At 49.3% G+C, this 23,918-nt stretch overlaps 1 protein-coding gene across 6 annotated transcripts; it reads right to left on the reverse strand.

Annotated features, from left to right (window-relative positions):
* Window positions 1-4,564: 4,564 nt before the first annotated feature.
* Window positions 4,565-22,764, reverse strand: MIER2 (MIER family member 2). 6 transcript variants are annotated; one of them, XM_064497590.1, is made up of 14 exons: window positions 22,683-22,764; window positions 18,315-18,443; window positions 17,615-17,702; window positions 16,908-17,059; window positions 15,981-16,166; window positions 15,404-15,527; window positions 14,515-14,624; window positions 13,756-13,825; window positions 12,036-12,202; window positions 11,121-11,202; window positions 10,921-11,015; window positions 9,992-10,119; window positions 8,815-8,951; window positions 4,565-7,821 (listed from the first exon to the last, which is right to left on the reverse strand). In XM_064497590.1, the coding sequence occupies exons 4-14, from the start codon at window positions 17,049-17,051 to the stop codon at window positions 7,346-7,348; spliced, it is 1,719 nt and encodes a 572-aa protein (XP_064353660.1). In that variant the 5' UTR covers window positions 17,052-17,059; window positions 17,615-17,702; window positions 18,315-18,443; window positions 22,683-22,764; the 3' UTR covers window positions 4,565-7,345. The 6 variants fall into 6 exon arrangements, with proteins under 6 accessions (XP_064353660.1, XP_064353659.1, XP_064353658.1 ...); XM_064497589.1 differs by lacking the exon at window positions 18,315-18,443 and having other exon boundaries at window positions 10,016-10,119; window positions 12,036-12,187; window positions 15,981-16,106; window positions 22,683-22,750; XM_064497588.1 differs by lacking the exon at window positions 18,315-18,443 and having other exon boundaries at window positions 12,036-12,187; window positions 15,981-16,106; window positions 22,683-22,750.
* Window positions 22,765-23,918: the final 1,154 nt, after the last annotated feature.

Consider the following 23,918-nt stretch of genomic DNA (forward strand, 5'->3'; position numbering starts at 1 on the left):
AGTTGCGATGTCTGTTGGAGGGAACAAAGATTCCCCAGGACGAGATGCAGCGGAGAACGGCTGCTGCGACGAGGACCAGGGGGGGCAGCGGCAGCCAGGTTTAAACCCAGGACAAGACTCGTGTTTGTTTTAAACTGGCTGAGCTGCAGGGATGCGCGGTGGTACCTTCCTGTGCCCCGGACGTTGTCAGGGCAAGACGGGCCCGTGGCGCTGCCCAGCTGGGCCGGGGCTGTGCTGAGCCGGCAGCGCCCAGAGCGGGGCGGGAGCGAAGCTCCAAGCGCGGGTCCCCACCGCGGCTCCCTGCTGGGGACGGGGACGGTGCAGCCGGGCTGTTTGTTCCCGGTGCCAAATCCAGGCCTGACTCCTGGTTGGGAGCGGAAGGAAATGTAAATAATACAGAAACCACCCAAATGATAGCTGCTGGGCTGGTTTATTTAAGTCCCCCACAAGCGGCCTGCGGAGAATCCCAAGGCTGTTGTGGGAAGCCAGCAGAGCTGGAAACTCTCTTGGGATGCCCTGGGATTTAAGGAGCAGAGCAGAATCACTTGCCAGCTCCCCCCTGCTCGCAGCAGACCCAGGCCTCTGCTCCGACCTGATCTGCCCTCTGCGTCCCTCTCCCGGCCTGCCGGGCGCTGCTGCGGGGGGGTTTTGCCCCGCGCCGGCGGCTTGGCACAGAGCGGGGCAGGGAGGGCAGCCGAGCCGGAGCCCTGCGCGGTGCCATCGGACGGTGCCGGGGCAGGAGGCGGCCCAGCACGGCCCTGAGCGGGGATGGCTGCTGAGCCGTTTCCACTGCTGCTGGGCAGGAGGGAGCCCTTCCCAGCCTGGGTTCCAGCACATCCTTGCCTAGCCCTGGCTCTCCCTTGGGAGTAGGGGATGGAGGAAATCCTTCCTCCGCAGGGTGAGGGACGGCACGGAGAAGCGGCTCTTTGCACCCACGTGGGGTCATCTCTGTCCCAGCAATGGGGTCCCTGTGCAATGGGCACCAGCAGCTCATCCGATTTCCGCACACGTGCGCCCTGGTACCCTTGGAAGAAGAAAACAGCCCTGCAAACCTCCCCGGCACCAGTACGGGCTCGTCTCCGCCGGCCCAGCACCTCAGCTGTGCACGCGGGGTCGTGCTCTGGGCTCCCGTGCCCGGGGCTGCCGGGGCTCAGCGTGGCAGGAAGCACCTCTCTCCTCCCTCCGCTGCCTCCCGCACAGCCTTGCCCCCCTCTGCCTGGCACAGAGGTGCCCGGGAGGCCAACGGCGTCATCCTGCGCGCCGGAGCCAGCCGAGCAGGGGGGGAGCGGCGCCAAGCCGGGCGGTGAAACGTGGCTCCCCGCGAGCGCGCTGCAGGGGAGCAGCAGCCAGAGCTGAGCTCGCAGCCCTGAACATTTAACAAAGCAGGTAGCGAAGGTCGGACCTTCCTGCTCGATAAGGCTGGGTGGAGCCGCAGGGCACAGAGAAACAAGATGCGGCTCTTCTGGGAAGCGCAGTATCTTCCTGAGCGCTTGGAAATCTCATTAAGAGCAGCAAACACCGGATGTTTGGAGACAGGATGGAGCAGGGGCTCACGGGCCGGGGCCGAGCAGGAGGGACAGGGCCCGCAGCCGGTGCAGACGCGGTGCCGTGTGGGCCCAGCGCCCGCGTCCCGCCGTGCAGCAGCGGAGCGATTGCCCTCTGCCGTTGAAGCTCCACGGCTGCAGCTGCGCACAGCACGGCGCAGGAGGCACCGCCGCAGCCCCGCCGCCCTGCTGAAGGCTGGAGGGCAGAGTCTGGTGCAAAACCGAGCAAGAGCTGCGCTACACACGCCATCACGGGGCTGCATGCACCGCTGCAAAGGCCTCATCGCTTCAGCTGGCCCTTGGAGCTGTTCAGGCATCACAAGCGTTGCACAGAAGGGGATGCTGCTAAAACCATCCAGAAAGCAGAGTTATGTGCTTGCTTTTGTCATCTGACTCAAAGCCCAAGTTGCCACAGCATTTCCAGGAAGGAGAGAGCATCCCAGCTCCTGCATCTCTGCAGCACCACAGCTTTGCCCCTGCAGTCTCTCTACCACTTACAGCAGCAAAGTCGCCAGGCCGAGGCTGGGGGCGGCAAGACGACAAGATGGGAGCAGGTGAGGATTTGGTTGTGTTCAGCCTCTGACCCGGCAAGAGTTTGCCAACCCCAAAACATCTCCACAACATTTCAGGCTCCCAGAACTGTTTTCCCACTACGTTTGGTTCTGTTGGAAGATTTCTGCGCACCTGTGATGGATCCCGGTCCCGGGCACTCCTGGGCACTGACTGCCCGGCAGGGCTGGGGCTTCCCAGCTGCCTGCCCTGCCCTGGGACCCCGGCCACCCCTCCGAGCCGCAGCTTCTCGAGCCCTGCCACGGAGGCTCAGCCCGGCTTGCCAATACACCCCAGGTGCTTGCCAGGGCTGCAGCGGGAGGGGACGGAGTGGCAGGTTGTCACAGTTGGGATCTCTGGATCCGGCTGAATTCCTGCAAAACACCTACTGCCTTCTGCAAGGGCTGCTAACACGACGGCTCCTGAAAAAACAAACAGCTCCTCCCCACCAGGACATCCAAACGGAAAGAGCATCGTAACGCCGCCACGCATCTCGCATCAAACAAAGGGCAGGTGGGCCATCGTGGGCTGTCGTGACGCTGAAGCAGGGGATGATGGAAAAGCCCATGACGCCGGAGCAGGGGATGATGGAAAAGCCCAAGGAGCAAATCTTGAATTCCTGCTGCAGGCTGGGCCCAGCCCTGCTGCCAAAGGAGCTGCCGAGCTCTGAGCAGACCAGCCTCTTCCTCCTGGCCGGGAAGGAAGCAGGGAACATCCTCCTGTCTGTTGCGCCCTCGGAAGTGCCCACATTCACACCCTTGGCCTCTGCTGCAGCACAGCCAGGAGCCCATCTGCGTGTCCAGAGTCCTGTGCAGCAGCTGCCAACAGGCCCTGTTTTCAGGGACAGACGAAGCTCAGCTCTAGCTCTGCTCGTGAGCCCTAGGCGCGCTGCACTGCACCGGGGGCTGCTCCCGTCCGTGCAGCAGGGACGCCCACCCTTCCTGCCCTGCTGCAGCCGCCGGGCGCCAGGCACAAGAGCTGCGTTTCTGTGTTCTGCCAGGCAGCCGCCTCTGCCCTCTCTGGCTGAGCTGCCACGAGAAGTGCACAGGATGGAGAGTTTCCAAAAGAGAAGGGTGGGTTTGCCTATTTCCTGCCGGTTTGGGGGTGTAATTTTCCAGCTGGGCAGGGGGCTGTGAGTGAGAGAGTTCAGGAGCAGAACAGAGTCCCGAGAGCCCCTTTCTCCCACCCCAAAGCTCTTAGGCAGAAGATGAGAGCCAATCCGATCTGATCGGTCACAGAAGCAGGGTAACATTGCATTGCAGGAACTGGATGGTCCAAGCGTCCCTCCCAGCACTGCCCAGAGATCCGGGCTGGCCTCAGGCAGCTGCCCAATTCACTGCCCAAATTTTGGAGCGCTCCACAGACCAAAGAGGCTGACAGCAACAGGCATCAGACCTAGTGAGGGGAACAGAAGTCGAGGGTTTTCTGACAAAACAGAGGGGCTTTGTGGTGAGGAACGAGCCTTCCTACAGGAGCATACAAAGCAGTTCTAGCAGGAACATTTCCCTCACCTCCAGGATGTTATTTCTGGCTGAAGCCGGTGAGACGTGGCTGGGCATCCCCCCCCCCCCCAACTCTCCAAAGGTTGCCAGGTTTCAGAGGACTCAGGGCACCTGTAAGAGCAATGAACAGCTCCCTCCCCTCCACACACACAACTGGGAGGGTAAATTAAGCCAAGGAAGCTGGGCCTCCTTTCAGGCCATGATGGCATCCCTGGTACGAAGCACTGGCAGGTCTTCTAATGCAGGTTTTGGGACCAGGTGTTTCAGCCAGGGATTATATCTAGCTGGGACTCGATCTCTCCTGGCTCAACAGAGAGAGCAGGGGCCAAGCAACACTGAGGAAGCAGGTTACCCGTGAACCAGCCCCAAACCCTCCCGTAACAAAGAACGGCAGTCGCTGGGGCCGGCTCACTCAGACTCGTGCCACAGGGACCACCTGTATCTTACCACTGACCTGAGGCCGGGCAGGGCAGGCTGGAGGTACCAGTTCTTCACTGATCCTTGGATGAAGATGCTCTTTACAAGGTAGAACTGGCTGCGTTTAAGAGCAGGTCAAATTCAGCTTCTATGTGAGGAATATACCAGGACTCCCCGGGCTGTTCTGATGCAGGCATCAGTCGGTAATCTGAGCATCCAAGATGCGAAGACGCAATCCCGCAGGGGCTCCAAGATTGTTACCTGACCTGCCAACTCCCAGAGGACGAGCCTGAAGCAGTGTTCAGCCACACAACCTGCCCTTGAAGCTCTTTCTCTTAGAGACCACATATGGCTGAACACGGACATCTTCTTCCGCCTACGGCTTCCAAAATGCTCTTCTGTGCACACAAGATTCAGCCTTTGCCAAAAGAGCACTTGCCCAGGGTAGGGGAAGGATCAGACAGAAAAGGCAAAGACCCCTTTCCCCACTTCTGCCATCACTATGCACAGGTCTGTGACGCCTCGGTCTGCAAAAACAAGACAGGCTTCCTGTTCACTTTCAAATTAGGTTTTTAATTAAATAAATAACGGCGAGGGGTCTTCAAGGCAGTATCACTTCACAGTGTAGGGCTTGGGGGGGAGGGGTTGGAAAAGAGTCCAGCATTGAGAGCGGCTCAAAGTGAATGTGCTTTTTAAGAAGGAAAAAGAAAACCCCCAAACCAAAAGAAAAAAACCAAAAACCAACCAAACAAAAAAATCCCAAAACCGAAAGTGACTCCCCCTCCCTGTCCCAGCCCTTTCCACCCCTTTCCCAAAATGTTATATGGAAAGAGCGCCACACTCATGTTGAAAGACCCCATGCGAATCTGTAAACAACACTGAAGAACATAAATAAGAGACATTTCTGCCTCTCCTGTTATTAGGGCTTGAAACAAACCAAAGAAAAATGGTTTCAGGAAAACTAAGAATGTTCTTGACTGACGGAGAGGAGATGCCAAGGCCTAGCCCTCCCCAGGAGGGCTCCAGATGCTCTCCCCCTGCCTCCTCTTCTCCTTCCAGCCAGGGAAGCTTCCTTTCTCCCCCAGAAAAGGGGAATTAAAGCCTGGGGAAGTTCCACTATGGAGCGAGCACGCATATTTGCTTTCTCTTTCCAGCAATTGGGAGCAGCCAGTGTGGAGACCTTGGATTTAGCACATCTGCTTCACAAAGTGATGCCTGGTCAAGACAACTGTGTGTGTTTGGACTCAGCACCTCTAAGCAGAGCTAGCCAGGGACCAAAACAATTCCCTGCCAACGCAGGCGAAACAGATCTGGGGTTTGGAACGAGAGACAAGATCCGATGCTAAGTCATCTTGGGAAGCTGTCTGATGCTGTCTCCATGCTCCCACTACAGGGGTGAATGCAGCTACGCATGGCTGGGTAAGGGGGAAGATCCAGGCTAATGGTTTTAGTCATCTTTCAAGACCACGGACAGCAGAACTAATTGCAGGGTAACAACCAGAAGGCATCTACCAAAATAACAAAAACCTCATCACAAGCCCCTTTCCCAAATCCCGAAAGTAGCTGGAGGAGGGGAACATCTACATCAGAGCCCTGCCCAGCAAGTTGGTAGGCAGTGTTCCCTGCACAGGGGAAAAGGGAATGAGAACATGTGAATTTAAGCCAGTGGCAAACCCCAGATCTGGAATACACCTGGGAAGCTAAGAAGCTCTGGACTCCAACACCGTGTGCCAGCATCTGGCCACCTCACTGGCATGCATTGCCACCTTTGTCACCTCCTTGAAGCATCACTACTTTCCTCTCAGAAGAGAGAGCTTCATTTTGTGACGTTTCAGAAGAGCGGAAGGGGGTGGAGAGGGGCAGGGAAGCCCAGGGACTGGTGTGCTCCTTCCTGGGCCTCTGCTAGCGCAGGTTTCCTAGACTTCGTGCCCTGGGAGCTGAGAAACCTCCTGCCTGGGATGTGTGCAGTGTGCTCCCACAGACGAGTAATGAGGCTGCACAGTCCTGCTATGGGTAAGTCCCACCCACTCCAACGAGATAGCAGGGCTGAAAGCCCTCCTGCCTTTTGAGGATGCATATACATGCTTTCAGCTTGCCCAGGTTCGATAGCACTGCCCCAGGGAGGTGCAGGGCACGTGCTGGGGACAGGACAGCAGGTGAGAGCTACCTCCTTACAGACACCTTCTGTTCAGAAGCAGCTTCTGCTTCTCCATTTCTCCCTTTCAGAATTCTAGCTTCAGTCATCCAAAAAAGTAGGAGGCATCCCCTTCTTGCCACCCCTTCTCATGTTCTGGTCCTCCTCTTTCCTTCTTTCACAGCTGACAACCTGCTTGGAACAAGCTGGGAAGTTACACAGGTTTTTGTCTGCATTTAACCCTCTTGTAATGCAGCAGAACCAGTAAGGGTCAAGTCTTTCACTGCCAATAACACAAGTGGCAGCACTGCAGCACTCTGAGGGCCAACATCACTTTGTCAGTCTAGACACTCCCTTTATTTCTAGCACAAGTTCTCCATGGCCCAGCCCATGGCAGAGCACTGGAAGGAAGGGTGGGAAGGACTAGGTGCACACAATGCTACCTCACCACACAGCACCTCTTTCCAAGATCTGAAGCTTTAGCCAAGGGGCTGGAATAGGCCACATCTCATCTGGAGCTGACGATGGTGTGGGCAGAAAGACAGAAACAGCTCCAAAAGGTTAGAAAACAGCAGTGTGCATCCCTGTCATGATTCACAGCTCGGTAGGTGCAGGATAGCTGTTAGAAGAGGAACAGGGAGAGTGACTTCTATTGCGACACAGTATCTGTGGGTGAACAGCCACGACTCATCTGCCTTTGGCATCACCATGCCCATCTCTGCAGGCAAACAGCCCTCCAGCCTGGGTGGACTGTGCTTCCTGTGGATTTCCTAAGCTCTCGGACCGCCATACTGCATCCTCTGCCCCAGCCCCTGAAGCACCCATGATATATCCCTGTTCTGAAAACATCTTCGCTGTACCAGGCTGTCCCACTGGTACCAAAGGACAATTCCACTGTCCTGAGGGCAGGGACTCTCTGAACAGCCTGGCATAACCTGGGGTGACACATGGCCAATGAACTGGGGGGTCATGGGCTCCCCCCTCACTTAAGCCAGCCACCAGCTTTGTGTGATTGTGCCAGAAAACACTAGAGCAGAAAGGTGTTTGGTTTCACTGTAGCCTTGGATCAAGGAGGATGGAAAGACAGATTCTGACCAACAGCTCCAAACCATCCCCATGGAACAGAGGAAGTTCCAGGATTTCACTCAGTCAAGTCAAAGTCCTTGCTGGGTCTGTGACAAGTTTGTGACTGGAGACTCTCACTGTGACAAAGGCTCTGACCGAGCCACAGGTGCTGGGCAGGCCTGATGAGCAGTCAGAAAACTATTTACATCTCCGATGCCAATGAGGCCAAAATCCGTGACCGATAAGGACACTTGCGCAGGGGCCACCACTGCCTCTGGGTCTCTGTCCAAATCCACAGGGCCAGCAATTAAAGGCAAACCCTCATTAATATCTGCAGGGAGAGTGAAGTCCATGGTTATCGTCTCACCAGAGCTCTGCAACGTCTCCTGCTTCTCTGCCAGTCCTGGTACTGCCGGTGGCAAAGCGTAGAGCCCCGTTTCTGAGGGGTTGACAGTATGTCGTGTGCAAGCAGCTGAGATGGTGCCTGAGGACGTCTCCTCTGTGGGGTCGAAGGAACAATTTGTCTCTGAAGGAGTACTGCACTCATAGCCCTGCCCCGATTCGCTCATGCTGCCCAGGCTGCAGGCTGTGCTCTCCACGCTCAGGGGCTCTGCACACCGCAAAAGAGGGAAACATATGGGAGATGGATAGCCAAACAAGGAGGAAGAGAGGGTGGGGAACAGCAAGTGAAAAAAAACTAGAGTGCCTCCATAACATGAAAACAGAACCCAGTTCAATCCCACCTAACCGCAACAATATGAATTTGATGGCACAGTGCGGCATAGCTGCTTGTTTCTTTACTGTAGCAACCAAGATCCCTGCCAGCAACTACTGAAGAAAAGCAAGATACAGCCAGCAGATGGGAAGACATCAGTGTTTCTATGGAAATTAAAGGAAATCTCACAGAGACATTCCAAGACATGCCCAGTCCTAAATCCTGTCCCCCCAAACCTACGCCCCTTGGGAGGTGCCTCCACAAAGTCCCAGTCTGTGGTAAAATGGTGAAAGGGGATGAATCCACTTCAGGCCAAAATTCTTCTCAGAGCCAGTCTGAATCAGCTTTTCCAACAACAGTCTCTAAACCTCACGTTCCACCTGATAGGGTGATCACTGAACAACGGAACAGGGACCTTGGGAAGGTGGGGTGTATTACACAGAACTTTGGAGTCCTGCCTTTGCAGTTAGTGGAGGGAAAGACCAGCTCTCTGAAAGCAGTTCACAAGCACAGTCTAATTTTTGGTGCCATGAACCAATGTCTGAAGGAGTTGTCTGTCTCCACTAAAGCAGATGCCTAATTCAGGTGCCTAAAGTAGTGCAAATTCCCTTGCTTTGGGAATCGTTTAGGCCATGCGTCTGTGCCTGAAGCAGGACCAAATCTTTTAAAAATCACTGCTGGTCATTGCAGAGACAGACAAGTCTCCTTTACTCACACCAAACTGCACTGGACTGGTATTTGATAGAGAACAGAGAATGAACACACTGGCAAGGTGAGGGGAGAAGAGCAACAGCTGGATCATGGGGACAGGGGAAAGGCAAAGGAGGCTGTATGCTGCGTAGTGATGAAGAGGTGTTATCCCCATGACAGACGGAGAGAAGAAGTTACCTGCGCTCTCAATTGCTAGCTGATCTTGACCAAAGTGAGAGTCCAGGCAGCTAGTGGCAGAGGGAATTGGTGGGGAGCTCCGAGAACGACTAGCATTTTCTACTTCACCCCCATCCAAGTCATTGTCGGCGAAATCCCTGTGGGGAAAGACAGATAGTATTGCAGCCATCCATTAAGCAGAGAGATGCAGGCAGGGAAAACAACGACCGAGATTAAAACCCACCAACAGATAAAGCAATGGGGCTGAAAGGGCCTCACTAGAATGAACGTCCATCCCCCTCCTAGTATGCAGAGCCCAATTTAGATTCCGCACTGGGGCGATTGCAATTAAGTCAGCAGGGCTAAGACCAGCACGTTAAGCCAGAATGGGCTCTGCAGCTTTCCAAAACAAAGAGCTCTGCCCACCCCCAGGTCTCCATGAGCCTCAGCCCCTTCCATAATGTAACAAATGGTCAAATACTCTCCCCAGGGAACAGTCATCTCCATAGAATGACTGCAATGGGTTGTAACAATATTAGTGTGCTAGCAAAAAGCAAAAGAGAAGAAAAAAATTTCCCACCCTGGGGGAATTTCTGAGATTTCAAATATTTTCCTGTCTTGAGTCAGGAGAAAAAAGCCAAGATTTCATATATTTTCATGGTCTAACATCTAATATTTTTAATGGATTCAACTGAAGTATTTCATTTTGACCTTTTAAAAACATTTCAGTTTCAACTTTTTGAAAAGTATTTGCTGTAATTAGCATAGATTTCAAAGTGAAGGATCTGCCTCAAAGGGTGGTAGGCAAAGAAATGAATTCGGGCTCCAAAATTTCAGAATCGAGTATTTTTGCACTTATGAAATTCCCTTCCCCAAACTTCATTGCACTGAGTTATTTCTTGAGATCAGCCCTGAATCTCTGACTTTAACCTTAATCTTTCTTGTGAATGCATTTGTCTGAAACAAAGCAGTATTTTCTGACACAAGAAAGTCCACATCTTAGCAAATAACCGCTTTTTCCCTCCCCCACACTAACAGCAGTGTATGTTCCGAGTACAACCAATGCATCTCTTCATGCTACCACCCAAGAAACCTTCTACAGCAGAAAGCACAGTCTTTAAAGCAGAGGTGCCTGGCAGCAGGGATCTTTACTGGGAAGTCAATATTACTAATTTTAGTGTGAGAATATTCCACGCACGTGGCTCCAGGGTGGAGGACGTACTTCTTCCTTCCTAAACGAGTCTGCTGAGTGAAGTAGTCATAGCGCTCTGACTTTTTCCACATGTAGTAATACTCCACACATTCCCCCACTGACCGGGTGCGGACCTGAGGGGAAACATCATAGTCAGAATCCCAAGCACCAAGGTATGTCTCACAAAGCAAGGATTGTTCTGCCATTTTACCAGTACAGAAAATTAAATGCATTACAGTGATTTACATCACTGTGGACACATCTACACTGCAGAACAGAAGTAGATACTGAAATTTCCAAGGTGGTATCGCCCAGAGAAGGAACTCCCCATGGTGAATAATTGTTCTTGCAGACCCCAGTGTGGGTTCACACACAGTACATTTACGCAGGACTTCCCTGTGCTTCCAGTAGCACAGTTAACAGCAAGAGAGCAAACTTGAATCCATTTTCACTGGCCAGTGTCAACATGCCCACAATGAATCAGTGGTAGAACTGGACTCTCTGGTTCTGCCAACTCCCAGCACAGCAGCATATGTCCTGGGGCCCAGTTCACCCTACAAAAGCATCTTTCATTCTAGAGGACCCCAGGGGACTTTACAAAACATCCACATGCTCAACTCACTCATTCACAGAAGTACTGCAAGGGCTGAGAGTTTGGAAAGAACTTTTGAGACTCCAGAAAGGGCTAATCAGTAATTAACTGACATCACTCATGTAGGTCAGTGTTGTTTGTGACTTCTCCCACCTGGAAAATAAGGCAGAGCAGGGCAGTGAACAGCCCATCACCTGCTAGTATGAGTCAACACAAAGTCTGGGATTGGAACTCAGCAGTCCTGAACTTCCTGCATTAGCCAAGGCTCAAAACATACTTCTGGTGCAAATGCACATGCCTCCTTCCCTTTGTCTTAGTGCAATGCAGGGGTGAGCATCCTTACCTTGTTTGCTTGGATAAGATGAAAGTTTTTCCCATGGACCCTGAAGCCGTGTTCAAAATTTCTACACTCTTCTTCACTCCAGGCACAAAGCTCATCTATAACAGAAGGAAAGAGGAATTGGAGGAGATCTATAGGACCTAAAAAGAAAGTTGTGTGTACCTTGATGTTTGGGGCAGAATCCAAATAGGAGGGTTTCTCACCTCTGATAACCTTCACATTGAACCGTAACCTCCGTAGTGCCTCTTCTGCATTGAAGTTGCATTTAACCAATTCATACAGAGCCTACGAAACAAAACAAAACATGGCTGACAGCACGTGCCACAGCAACACACCACAAGCAAACCTGTTCGTGATATTTGCCTTGTAAAACATGTTCTTCCCAGGAGCCACATAACTACTACCCCAACCTTGACCACCAGCATAGATTGTTCCACTTTTTAGGTCACTGGATTACAAACCCTGAGACTGAACAGAAGCGGTTCTACCAACAGCTCTAAAAACTACTGCCTCTGCGCTTCTGCAGATACCAGGACTTACCAAGATAATCTAATCTGGCTAATTTAAAGGAAAACGAACTGCTCTGAAGTTTCTTTGCCAAATGTTTGATCTTCTGCTGGCTTCAGAAAGAATCCAACCATTTTATAGAGGATGGGTCCAAAAGGATCGTCTTGCTGCAAGCACTGGCTCAGAGTTTATAGGTTGCTTGGAGAATACAGTCAAAGCAGTATCTACCCTCTACCTGCCCAGTCTGTTACATTCTTTCCACAAGCAGCTCTTAACTGCCTTGGAGAAAAAAGTATTAAGCTAGACAGGCCTGTGGTCTGATCCACCATGGCCATTTCCTATCTTCCCAAAACTGCACAGTGCAGGGTGAGCAGCCTCCTTGGCCTGCAGTTGAGAAGCAGTCTCTCACCTATCCATGAAGCAGGAGAGGATCACAGGAGCTAGGCCTCGCTCTCTTTTAAGTGGGTCTCATTCAGGATCTCTGTAGGACCCTGTCCCTCATTTCAACAGCTCAGAAGCACCCTGTTCACACTCTCTGTCTCCAACAGCAGCATTCCACTATGTGCTATGCCAGCATCATTTGATTATCTGCAAGAAGCCCCTGTATTTACCTGTTCATTGTCCTTCACCATCTCTCCTTCTGGGAGGGTGCTGCTAGACAGCTCGTCCCATCTCCGCTTCACTGCACGGTACAGGAACTCTTCAACCTCTCTCTCAGGGAGTATGTTTGGGTCCCAAAGCAGCTGATCTTCATTCTCATAGGCTAACAGAAAAAACACTGAAATAAGCTGATCAAACAAAGAACTCCACTGCTTTTGAGAGACAGAAGGAGAGGGTAAATCTTCGCTTAGACTCCAATCTGGCATTAGAGCTTACAACCATCAGTGTGAAGGTAGAGCATTTTCCCTCCTGACTCTTTATAGCTCTTTTAGAGCCCTAAGCATGGACTCTGCTTGTTTCAACTTTTTCAGAAGGTTTGGCTGATGACAAGGGTTTTGTTACCATGTTCTCAAAGACTGTTGCTTTGATTCGTTAACATTGGCAACTTATAAAACTTAGATTCTAAGGTGTCTTTTCCTCAGCACAGTAAACAAAAGGAGTGGGAGGCAAATACAGCTTTAAGGTACAACCCTGGCCTAGGCTGCAGACCCTCTCTCTGCCCTAGACAAAAAACTAAGCAGCTGCAAGGCTGTCCTACCCTGTGCTAGCTTGTAATGCTCCTCCACCCACACAGAATAGCAGCAGCACACTGCATCACTAAGTGATTCTTGTCCCAGCTTTCAAGGCTCTTAGTCCATGAGAACACAGCACACAACAACGCAGAGAGGTGTTTAAGTAAAATAACAGCACAAAGGAAAGCAAGAAAAAAAAACTGCAATAAAAAAACAAAGTCAAAGAAATTTTTCTATTCAGACAAAAACATTACCAAGCAGTGTACTTTATTTGTTCACTTATTTCTACAGGCAAAGGAACCAATTCTCCCCTGCCCTGTAGGATTATTAATATCAGGTCAGAGGAAGTACATACAGGGCACAAAAGGCCTCAACTGGATCTGTTAACAGTTTCCTCTCATTTCACACTGATGCAAACATACAGGCAATGGAGAACAAGCACCAAATCTGTGGTCTTCAATATAGAAAGCTGACAGCACCCTAAACTTCCTGGGTCAGTAACAGTAAGAAATTTTGAACATTGTATTGAATAAGTCTGAAACAGTGTCTTCAAAACTGGTAACTTATCTCCCTTAACTAACTCATCTAGAATCTGCTAGGTTAAAAGAACCAGGGAGGAAGTGAGTCATTTCTAAAGAGCAGGCTTTCTGTTAGCTACCTTCTTCACAAACTCAACCAGCTGGTGCTAGTATTGCACTAGTATTAGACACAATCTGCCAATCAAGTCACCTTCATCTACTTTGTAGACACCCTACCAAATTGAAAACTGATCAGCTCCAGGGAGTACTGAATGAAAATAACTTACTTGTTAAGAAGGATGTAAGAAAAAAAAAATAAATTAGAAGAAAATCAGAAAAAAAGTTAGAATATCTCAAATAGGATATTCCCTCTCTTTGTTCACAGCTGGGACCACCCCCCCTCCAAACCTATCAAACCAATCCAGTTTTGACTGAGCCCTTCTACTTCTGTAGATGTATTACTAGCCACATTCAAATAAGCTGGTTTAAAGCTAGCTCTGGTACAGCTGTAAGTTTTCTTATCAACACCCAGAGGTGCCAAACCTAGAGATATGGAACTGAACTGGTGAACCAGAGCCCCATCAAGTGCCCACACCAGCAGCCCTGCATCCAAACAAGATACACCAAGCAAGTTGCCTCACCTTTTTCACTGTGCCTGTTTAAGTGAAGGATGGGAACAGTAGCTTGGTACTGAGGTCCAACCATGATCTCCTGAAACATCATCACAGAGAAGTGGTAAATCCAAAAAGAATGTGCACTATGTAGGTACTGAAATATACCTCATGGTTTAGGGACTACCACAGCATGAGGCCTATTTATATATCAGTGGTCCCCACTGTCACTGTTCCTTCTAGGGAAGCCTGACTATTTTACAGGGTAACAAAAAGATTTACAAACAATGAGATTATACCCTGGGGACCTTAGGGATTTACTTTTAGTTTAAGTGTTAAATATGGACGGATGGAAAAGAACCAGTCTTCAGCTATTGCTGGAGATAAAGAAATACAACAGGTTTCCTGCAACCTTTGCACCCAGAATTAATTTGGAAATCTGCTCCTCTCTTTTGTAAGATAGTTTCCGCTCAGTAAATCCTGTTGGGCATACTGCAAAGCATTTCACCTTTCTAGGGCTACTGGGTGCAGTTTTGACTTACCAAGGCACAGTGGCCTTTTCCGTACCTGAAGCAGATGATAGTTTCAGATACAGATTTCATGATCATACCAAAAAGCACACTTTTAATCCATGTCTGCTACCGCCTTCCACAAAACTCAAGGCAGTGAATACAAGAAAATTAAAGGGGCAGTCTCAGGGGAACATCGCCGGGCTTTGGTGCCATGCTTTCCTCAAACTGAGACATAGGTAGCGTTAGTTCCCCTTCTGGATGCACTTAGATCATTTACCTTCTTACACTCATTGGATGGGATGGAATCCTCCTCTGAATCCTCAGCCATGGAGGAAGCACATGGAGATGAACAGGGCTCTTTGTCTTCATCAGCAAGAAAGTTGTTTGCTTTGAGGGAAAGAAAGATTTTCTGTAGGTATAAAATGGTTTATTTCTATTGCTTGCTCTGTGTTCCCTCTTCTTCCCTTTATTTTCTGTCCTCAAGTTACTTTAAGGTTCTCAGTGACAACTTACCAGACTCTCACTTTCTCCTTCCAAACAACAGAATTTGCACCCTTGCCACATGGGTGGTACTGACCAACCTGGGGAGCTCAGACTCCCTCATTCTGCAGTTATAGGGGAAGGAGAAAATCACTTTATGCTGAGTCGTTCTTGTGTACTTTGTCTTCCTGCATATTCCTAACATTAGAATCACAGATACTTAGGAATTGCCACAATATATTGGACCACTAGTACTACTAAACTTATTCTCTTCTAGAGACATCAGATCAAGTGCTGATCCTTCAGACTGTAGTTCTGTGCCCAATCCTAACATTTTATTATTCCATAGAAAACTCTGGCAGTGAAAGAAAAGTTCCTCATCAACCCATTTCAATTGTGTGGCTGTCCCAGTGGTTACAGCACGTAGCAAACTCTCAATGTTAAGGGTTACGGCTAAACATAATTCTCTCCTGATCCTGCTGCTAACCTGCACTCCATATCATCATGTTTTAACTAAATGCTTGATAAAAACATGGGTGCTCCGGTTTATTCACAGTCCCCAGAAGAAATGTGAAAAACTTTTACTACAAAGAAACCTAGTGACAAAGTAAAGACATAAGTTCTTGCCCTATCTTGCACCTCTCATCTAAGTAGAAAACAATTACTTAGAAATTAGCAACACGTACAGCCAGGCTGGTTTGGGAATAAGTCTGACGCATCATGGGACGTGACGGATGGAGTCAGATCATCAGCTGAAGACTGGGTCTCCTCCTCTTCTTCCCCTGAAAGCAAATCCTTCGCTATTTGTTCCTTTTAACAACAACAAGAAAGTGAAAAATATTTTTAAATTAAAAAAGGGGTGTGGTGAGGCCTAGAGTAAAGCATACTTCAGCTAGAGTCATAGCTTTACCTGGGAAGATGTAAAGTTTCCCTGAATCTTCGCATCATGTACAGATTCACATCTCTGTACAAAGAACTGTAATCTGTGTTCCATAAAAGGTTTTTACAGTGCTCTTTTAAAAAGTTATCCTTTCTCCAGTCTCCTCTGAACTCTTTACATTCACCTTTCTGCACCTGACATTCCTCACTGAGACACCAAAATTAGGCAGGTCCCCTCCCCCTTGGCATTAGCTAAATCCCACTGAAATACAAGTCCTAGACCTTTGAATGCAGAGGAGCTACTAGACAATTGAAACTCTAAGACAATACGGTAACCAATAGCACAGGCTAAGAGTGTACACACAAGCAGACAGTTGCTCTTACCTTATCTAGAGTCATATCTGGGAGATTTGGACTAATGTCATTGCTCTCGCTGTCCTGCTCTGAGATGGGATCAGATGCCTCATAGCCATAAAGTGCAAGCAGCTCCTCGAACGGCATTTCACTGCTCTGAGCGAGAGGAGGACAAAGCTTCATCAGGAATGGAACAATCACCGAGTATAACACCAGCTGTAGCAAACACAGAGATATGCAGAGGCAGTCAAGGCAGCTCTGCTCTTCTGGGGGCTCTGAACTGCCTTGGATAATGCTGTGTAATGATGGAGGCCAGAAGGAGGCATGGTCTATCAGGATCCATCACAATCTGCTCTTCTCAAAGCCATGGATAACCCAAGAACTTTTACCCCAAAGCAGTATGGCCAAAGGCACTTTTTACATATATTTTTTATTTTAGATTTCATACTGGTGAAGAGGTGCCAAACAGCATAACTGTATTTATAAAAAAGAAAGGAAAGAGCAAATCCCTATGCTATCCTTGTGCCACACTTGAAGAGACAATCTGTTACCAAGAAATCTTATGCTCTGTGTTCCATTGAGGGCTCCATGAGGACTACCCCACAGAAGGATCAAGTCATCTCTTCTTTGTGCTTCCTCCACTGTGAAATGGGCATTGCACATACACCCAACAGCTAATGGCTCTTCAGCAAGGTGGGTGAATACTACCTTGTCAGATTGGCTTTCTAGCAGATGAAGACTCCAAACTTTACTGCTGTCACCTGCTGGCAAACCAATTCCTTCCTATCCCAGTTCAAATCTAGGCCTCACTGTTGAGCACACCTAAGCTCAGCATACAACCGGCAGAGCAAGCAAGTCAGCAAGCTTCCCGCTAGGAAGGTCTCTGGTACCAGTATTCTCAAAGGAAAAAAGAAAATCCGAATGGTAATTCCCCTTACCCCCCCTTGCTGCCTTTACCTGAGAGGCACTGAAACTCTTTTCCAGCTCTTCTAAGGATTTCTGTTTCTCCTGAGTATCTTCTTCTTCTTCCCTTTCTTCCCGTACACCATAGTTCTGTGAAAGGATCTCTGCTAGGTTCAGTCGATGATCAGCTGATCCCATTGACACAACTGCAGGGATTAGAAAAAGCTGGATACTAGCTGCACCCTGAACCACATCTTCAGGTGCAACAAGGCTTGGGATGACCCCTTCTTGTGTGCGTGCAGCCATGGTAAGCCAGAGGAAGAGATTATGGGGAAAAGGAGAGAGAGTGGGCTGGGAGACACAAACCAAAAAGAAGTCTTTCCAAAAGCAATAAATAGCAAAGCTTGGTTCTCTACATGTTCATATCCTATGACTGACTGAAAGCTGAATTTGAAGGTTTTCTGAGTATTTTTCTCTCCTGACTATATTCTTTAATATCGTAACATATGAATGCACACTGCAGCCTCTCCTTCACTTCAGGCATTTTTAGGCTATCTACCACTTACTGTAAGAACTGGCAGACGCTTGTAGAAGCTTTGGTATCTTTATGTCTTTTCTCCTCTGTCAAATGCCATCAGAATCAACTAACAGGTTTGAAAGATTGAAAGGAGAAAGGGAGGGAAGAGGTAGACTGATCACAGAAGTCCCGTTTCCTCTGGAAACCAGGCCAGCAAACAGAAGCATATTTGAACTGTGGCTACCTGCTGCACTCTGAAGGCCAGGCTCTCCAGGACATAGACTGTGGGCTGGGTACGGCACCACTCTTGGACTCTGCCTGCCAACCGAGGCCTTCAAGAAAAAAGAAAAATACAGCTGAGACCTCTCTTAAAAAAGAACATGCCTCCAGACACTTAACCCCACCGACAAAGGCAATTAATTTAATTTCAAAGCCAAAGGTAATAGAAATCACACAGGATAGCATTAGAAACTGTGTTATGCAAAAAGAGCTCTAGTCAAGAGTATTTAACAGCTCTTCCAGGCCTTCTCTCTCCTGTGTTGATCACCTTCCCCTCACTCTCTAACTGCATATGGTGGTGTCTCCATTTTTATCTTCATCACTCCACCAGTACTTATCCTCTCATCAGTTTAAGACCTCAGACCTTTATGTCTTACATGAACACTTAAAAGAAGGATTTTGGCCCCAAACAATTACTCTAAAAACACACATCGTGCTTGTTTGAAGACAGCATTTCTGTAAACTGACCCACCCTTTGGAGATGAAATCAGAAACAGCCTGGCCACACACATGCTCACTTCTCCCTAATGCCTCCCTGCATTTAGAAGGCTCAGAGGGATCAGCAAAGAAATTCACAGCTGAGCAGGCAGTGAAGGAATCATGACTGCAAGTGGCATGGACGAGGTGGGAAAAGGATGAGACAGGTAGACACTGAGAACAGGCACCTGCTTTCTGGCATTCAATGCTCGGTCAGAAGTTCAGACAGCAATATGGGCTGAGGCCTGGATAACAACCCAGAACATCTGCTGCTCCTTGGGCTGATGGACATGGAAATGCTGTTCATCAAGTTCAGCCTAGGTAGGGAGCAAGCAGGTAATTAACCAATGCCTTTGAGCTGACTGAGAGCATCTGACTATGGAAGAAAATCATAGAGTCAGCCCCCCAAGTCACCAATGACATCTTTTTATGATCTTCAGCTGTGCAACATTATTCCTCACTTAGTCAGTGGGAGCTAAGACATCTAGAACCCTGCAGTACTAGGCTCCTACAACTTATTTAAGAAAACAAAGCACAGGTTAAAATCAAAATATCTTCTCTACCAATAGAACAAAGTACATATCAAACAAACAAACAAAAAACCCCACCACCCCAGACTTTGAACTCTGAATTAGTGCCTTCAGGTCTTGAAACGTATATTACAAATTCCACGACTGCAGAGCCCGTTGTTTTCTAGATATAATTACTGCCATGACAACTGTTGGCCTGGAAGGCAGCAAAAGATACTGCCATACAAGAGAAAGAGAGCAAGAGAATCTTTGAAGCAACCATGGCATTCTTGCTCTTTCCTCTACCAGAACACCAGTGAAAAGAGCGTGCCTCTAGTCCCACGTGGAACACACAACAAGCGCTGCAATTCACCATCCCCTACCGCCTATTATTAAGAAGCAAGATAACCCCACTGGAGACCACCATCTGGCTGCAGACAGAGCCCAGTGGACTGTGTACACTTAAAAAGAGAGAGAGAGAGAGAGAGAGAGAAATGTGGGGGGAGGAGTTTATGGAATAATGAAAGAAAGGGATGGAACAGTTTAGGACTGCCTCCATTTTGAGAATGGTCATACCGGGAGATGGCTTCATAACTCAGGAAAGCATCATTGTCCCTTTGTTGGATCTTGATGGAACGTGAGTAAGTACAAAACACTCTTGGATAAATCCTTCCCAAGCAAACAACCCCAGTTCCATGAAAAGGAGAAGGGTGTGGTCTACATTTACTGTCTTTAGCCTTGAGTAATCTGCAGAATTCTATTTCCTGGGACAATGGTCTATATATTGATCGTGCCTCCTTCAAACAAGGATCAATAAGGAGCTGCATGCAAAGGATTTTGAAAATGAAGACTGAAACTGTTAGCAGTGGAAGGGTTGGCTTGAAAAGATGTCAAGAATACTTCAGAAATGATGAGACCTTATATTATAGATCAGGTGCTGAAATGAAGAGTAATAGTCAACATGACAAGATAACAATCCAATAACTAATCACGAGTTTATTCTGCCAAAGCAGTAATGCAGCATTAGAGCAAGTGGGAACTGCAGTGAGCTGAAAGTCACCATAAAGTAATTAGCAAAGCTGTGTTTGGACTGAGAAAAGAATAAACAAGTGACAGACAAAGCAAATAGCCCACTTTCACACTCTAACTCAAACATGCATGAAACTGAACCATCCCTCAAATTATTTACAAATACAGAAGACCACAGAAACAAGAGATCAGAAAAGTCAAAGGAATAGGTGAGAAAGGCAGGTCTGGCTTAAATATGCAAATGATGACAGCAGAGAGACTATTCCTGATTACACTGATTGCTGATGCCATGTGATGCCGAGTTATTTCATTTGAAGGTGAGGGAGCTGCAGTTTGACATGTCAAATCCAAATGTCAGGAGGCAGAAAATGCAACAAGCATTACATGTGTCAGAAAGCATAACACCAAGGCATTAACAGATATCTCTAGATCAAGAATGGTACTTCGATAAGGTACAGATGATCCTATTGCTGGTGATACTGACAGTTTTGGTCACCAGCATTCACAGTAGTCATCTCAAATTATTTTGAAAGTGTAACATAATGTTGGAAAATGGCTTTTACATCCACGAGTCAGTTAATTTTGGAAAAAGCGCTTCCAGAAGCTGCTTTCCTTCCATTAATCCCTGCCTCTTGGGTGTAAGAATAACCTTCCTGTCTCAAAAGTTACACAGACATTGACCAATTACTCACTCTCATCTTTGTATTTTTAGATGACTCCAGCACTCCCCCCTTAATCCTGCACTCAAGTTTTTGAGCACATGAAACATATAGCAATAGTCATGTTTTAGGAAAAGAAGGTAGAGGAAAAGCCCAAGCTTTTTGCACTGACAGAGCTGTTTTCCAATGCAATACTGATTGTGTTTATCCAGAGAACGATCAGAGAAAATCTTTCAGACAGAAACTACTCTTGCAAGAAAGGGAGGAAAAAGAGAGAATGTTTCCCTTTCCAGTGCTACTAGATTAATAACTGAAGTGGTTTCCCAAGCTAGTTTAATGCATATCTCAGATGCAGTGAGAGAAATGCTCCTTCTTCCTTTGCCTTGTCCACATTACTTGATAGGGACTTGCCTTCTGTGATGTCTATCTGTGGCCACACAGGGAAGAAGCGTAGATGGAAACGCATTCATTTTACAACTATGCATCTGAAAGAGCAAAAAATTAATGAAGGACGAGACATATAGATCATCTCCTGTACCATTCAGAAAAATCAGTGTCCAAATCACACGCAGCTGCAATTTCGCAGCAAAAATCCTGCACAGTTCAAACCTCATCTCTGAGATAATGACTGGTCCTGGATCTCTCCAAGATCAAAAAGCCACTGTGTGTTCAACTGATGATTTGGTACAGTGTGCTAAGGCGACACTTCAACGCGTTATGTTAGCGTGATAACACGCTGAGATAACATTTCAGCACAAAGATGAATGCAGCATCCTTGACACTTCACCAAAGGCCACTGTGAAGACCAACCCATCATGGATACTGCTTTGTGGCACTACAGTAGGCCAGATGGCAACTTCCTCATCCAAAATGCTAGTGTAAACCCTGAAAATGAAGCCTTGCTGTGGAATGGATGTTGTCTCAGCTAGCAGCATTCCCAGAAATCCTGTGACAGCGCAGCGAGCTATCTTGATGTCTTCACGACATTATTTTTCCCAAGTTGTGGTCACCACAAGGATTCATGACAGAAGTGAACCATTGATGTGCCACAACCACCACTGTAATAGCACAAAGATATTTCAAAGAGATGTCAAGAAATGATAGGAGATGGCATCACCAACCACGAGTATGGTGAAGTGACAGGAATAACGTCTCACCACAATGCGCCAATACAAACACAATGACACAACAGGAGAGGAAGTATGGCCATCCCAACCCAGCAACACAGCACAAGAGACTAAGTCCACCTCATCAAAACATCCCTCTTAGCAGCAAACCCATCTCCTGTTCCATTCACCCAAGCCATTCCTCCTGCCTTCCACAGCCTGTTCTTGCTTTCCCTACCTCTACGCTTTTCTCTTCTGCTACTCAGACCCTGTTGTTCACTTCCATCCTTTGCTACTCCCTTTCGAACAGTTGTGCATCGCTTTGACACCAAATTTCCTAGTTATCCCATTCAAGTGCTGTTAGAGCCTACCGCACTAAAATCACAAGGGCTCCAGCTTCTTTCTCTGCCACTACATACTTCGTTTTGCTTTTCTGATCTTTGCTGTCCAGCAGGAAAAAACATCTCCCATGAGTGCTCCGGTCCCTGTAGTCCGACCCACTACTCTACATCCCTAAATAGCCTCCAGCCCTAGATACTTCTCATGACTACCCAGGTCTAAAGTCCATTTCTAGCACCTCTCCCAATTCAACAGCTTTCTCCCCACATGTCCCACAACACCTCCTCCAAGCTGCCACCAAAGGTGACCCTCACTCACTAGCCCCAGTCTTGAGCATCCCCAGCTGCTCCCCTCCCTGCGCCCAGCAGCATCCACACGTCCCAGCCTGCTCTCTCCCTTCCACCCCCAGACGCTTTCGCCAATTCCCCAAGTTTCCATTGTTTCCCCACAAAGAGCAGAGGCTACTTCCCTAAACTCAAGCACTTTCTAGTGGTCCCCCAACACAAACGCACCAGTTCCCAGGGTATTCAGCCAAACTGCTCCTCCCTCACTGAACCATCACCCCAGTGGTCTCTGCCAGCCCCCAGCCGCTGCGCCCCGACCTGCTCCCCCTGCCCGCTGCACCCCAACCTCGACCCCCAGCCGCTGCACCCCAACCTCCTCCTCCTCCTCCTCCCCCCCCCCCGCCCGCTGCACCCCCCCGCCGCCCGCCCCCCGCCGCCCGCTACCTCCCTGGCCCCCGCCCGGCCCGGCCCGGCCCGGCCCCGCCGCCCCCGGCCCGCTGCCCCACTCCGCCGGCCCCTCCAGCCCCCGGCGCCCCCCGCCCGGCCCGGCCCGGGCGGCTCGAGGCCCCGGCGGCGGCAGCCCTGCGGGAGGGGCCCGGCCCGGCGCGACCCCGCCGGCGGCTCACTCACCTCCGCCATGGCCGAGCGCGAGCGGGCGGGGGGGCGCGCGGGGCCCCGGATGCGGCGGCGGCCGCTCATTGGCTGCGGCGCCGCGAGGGGGGGAGCCCCGGGAGCGCGGCGGGGGCGGGGAGCGCGCGGCGCCGCCGGGGCCGGGGTCAGGGGGCGGGGCGTCACGGCGGGGGTCACGGCGGGGGGGGGCGTCATGGCGGCGGGGGGCAGGGGCTGGGGTGTCATGGCGGGGGGTCAGGGGTCGGGGTGTCATGGCGGCGGGGGGTGTTGAGGGCTGTCATGGCCGCTAGGGGTTTGGGGGTGTCATGGCAGCTGGGTGGGTTGAGGATGTCAGGGCAGAGGGGGGCCTGTGCTGAGGGGGCCTGGGGCTCCCTTTGTCCCCACAAAACTGGATGTAAAAACGTTTTTTCCCCTCTTTGTGGCGGTCCCAGATTCGCTGGACCTGCTCTGCTCATCTTGGCGAATCACATCCGCGGTGACAGTTCTGCTCCGCGATGACCCCAGGCACCCGCAGGAGGCCAACGCTGGAGGCCCCGGCTGCTGCGAGTGGGAAGCACTACCTTGTTCACCTTGTATTTGAGTAAAGCTCGCACTGGGGTTAGCCAAAGTCCACAGATCAGGAAAAGCGCAAGGGCCGTTTTCACGATCTTGTTACAAACTACCAGCGCAGGGCTATCGTCGTGATAAGTGGGGACTTCTGTTGGATGGCGTTTTACAGCTATCTTGTAAAATGTTGTAAAACGGCTCTAAGCCTGTGCGTGCATCAAGGTTGTTCCAATTTAACTAGCTTCTGAAAAGATTTATTACTAGTTGCAGCTCTCTAATGTTGACAAACAGTAAAATTTCCAAAGCACATCCAATGGAATGAGAGCATAAATTTTCAAAAGTGCTTTGGGAGTCATTTCTCTGAAATGCAATGTGGCTTAGATATTTTTGAACATCCCCACAAAGCCTAAGCAAGTAAATACTCAAAAATTAGAGAAAAAACAAATGCGACTCAGTGTGTTCACTGATGTGTATACCCTAGAATTCTTATACAGCATGTGTATTTTTTGTGGAAATGAGGTTTTTATTTCTGCAGTGTGCCTATGTGTGTGTGTACTTCCTGTGTCCTGTGAACTCCTGACTCTGTGGTCCATTTCCACCATCCGTGACAGAAGATTTGATATACAAAGCCTTGAGAAAATGGGTAGCTGAGTAGAGCAGAGAGACCCTATATTGAACTCCATTTGGGGA

Source organism: Dromaius novaehollandiae, chromosome 25 (genome assembly GCF_036370855.1).
Source record: "Dromaius novaehollandiae isolate bDroNov1 chromosome 25, bDroNov1.hap1, whole genome shotgun sequence".
NCBI classification, from domain to species: domain Eukaryota; kingdom Metazoa; phylum Chordata; class Aves; order Casuariiformes; family Dromaiidae; genus Dromaius; species Dromaius novaehollandiae.

What these genes read in the sequence shown, in the direction of transcription:
- MIER2 (XM_064497585.1), bottom strand. Translation starts at nt 22,751, where the DNA reads ATGAGCGGCCGCCGCCGCATCCGGGGCCCCGCGCGCCCCCCCGCCCGC. An exon ending in AGAGTTTCAGTGCCTCTCAG is followed by an intron (nt 16,107 to 16,907) that starts GTAAAGGCAGCA and finishes CCTCTCGCTCAG; the next exon opens with AGCAGTGAAATGCCGTTCGA. An exon ending in CATCCAATGAGTGTAAGAAG is followed by an intron (nt 13,826 to 14,514) that starts GTAAATGATCTA and finishes ATGATGTTTCAG; the next exon opens with GAGATCATGGTTGGACCTCA.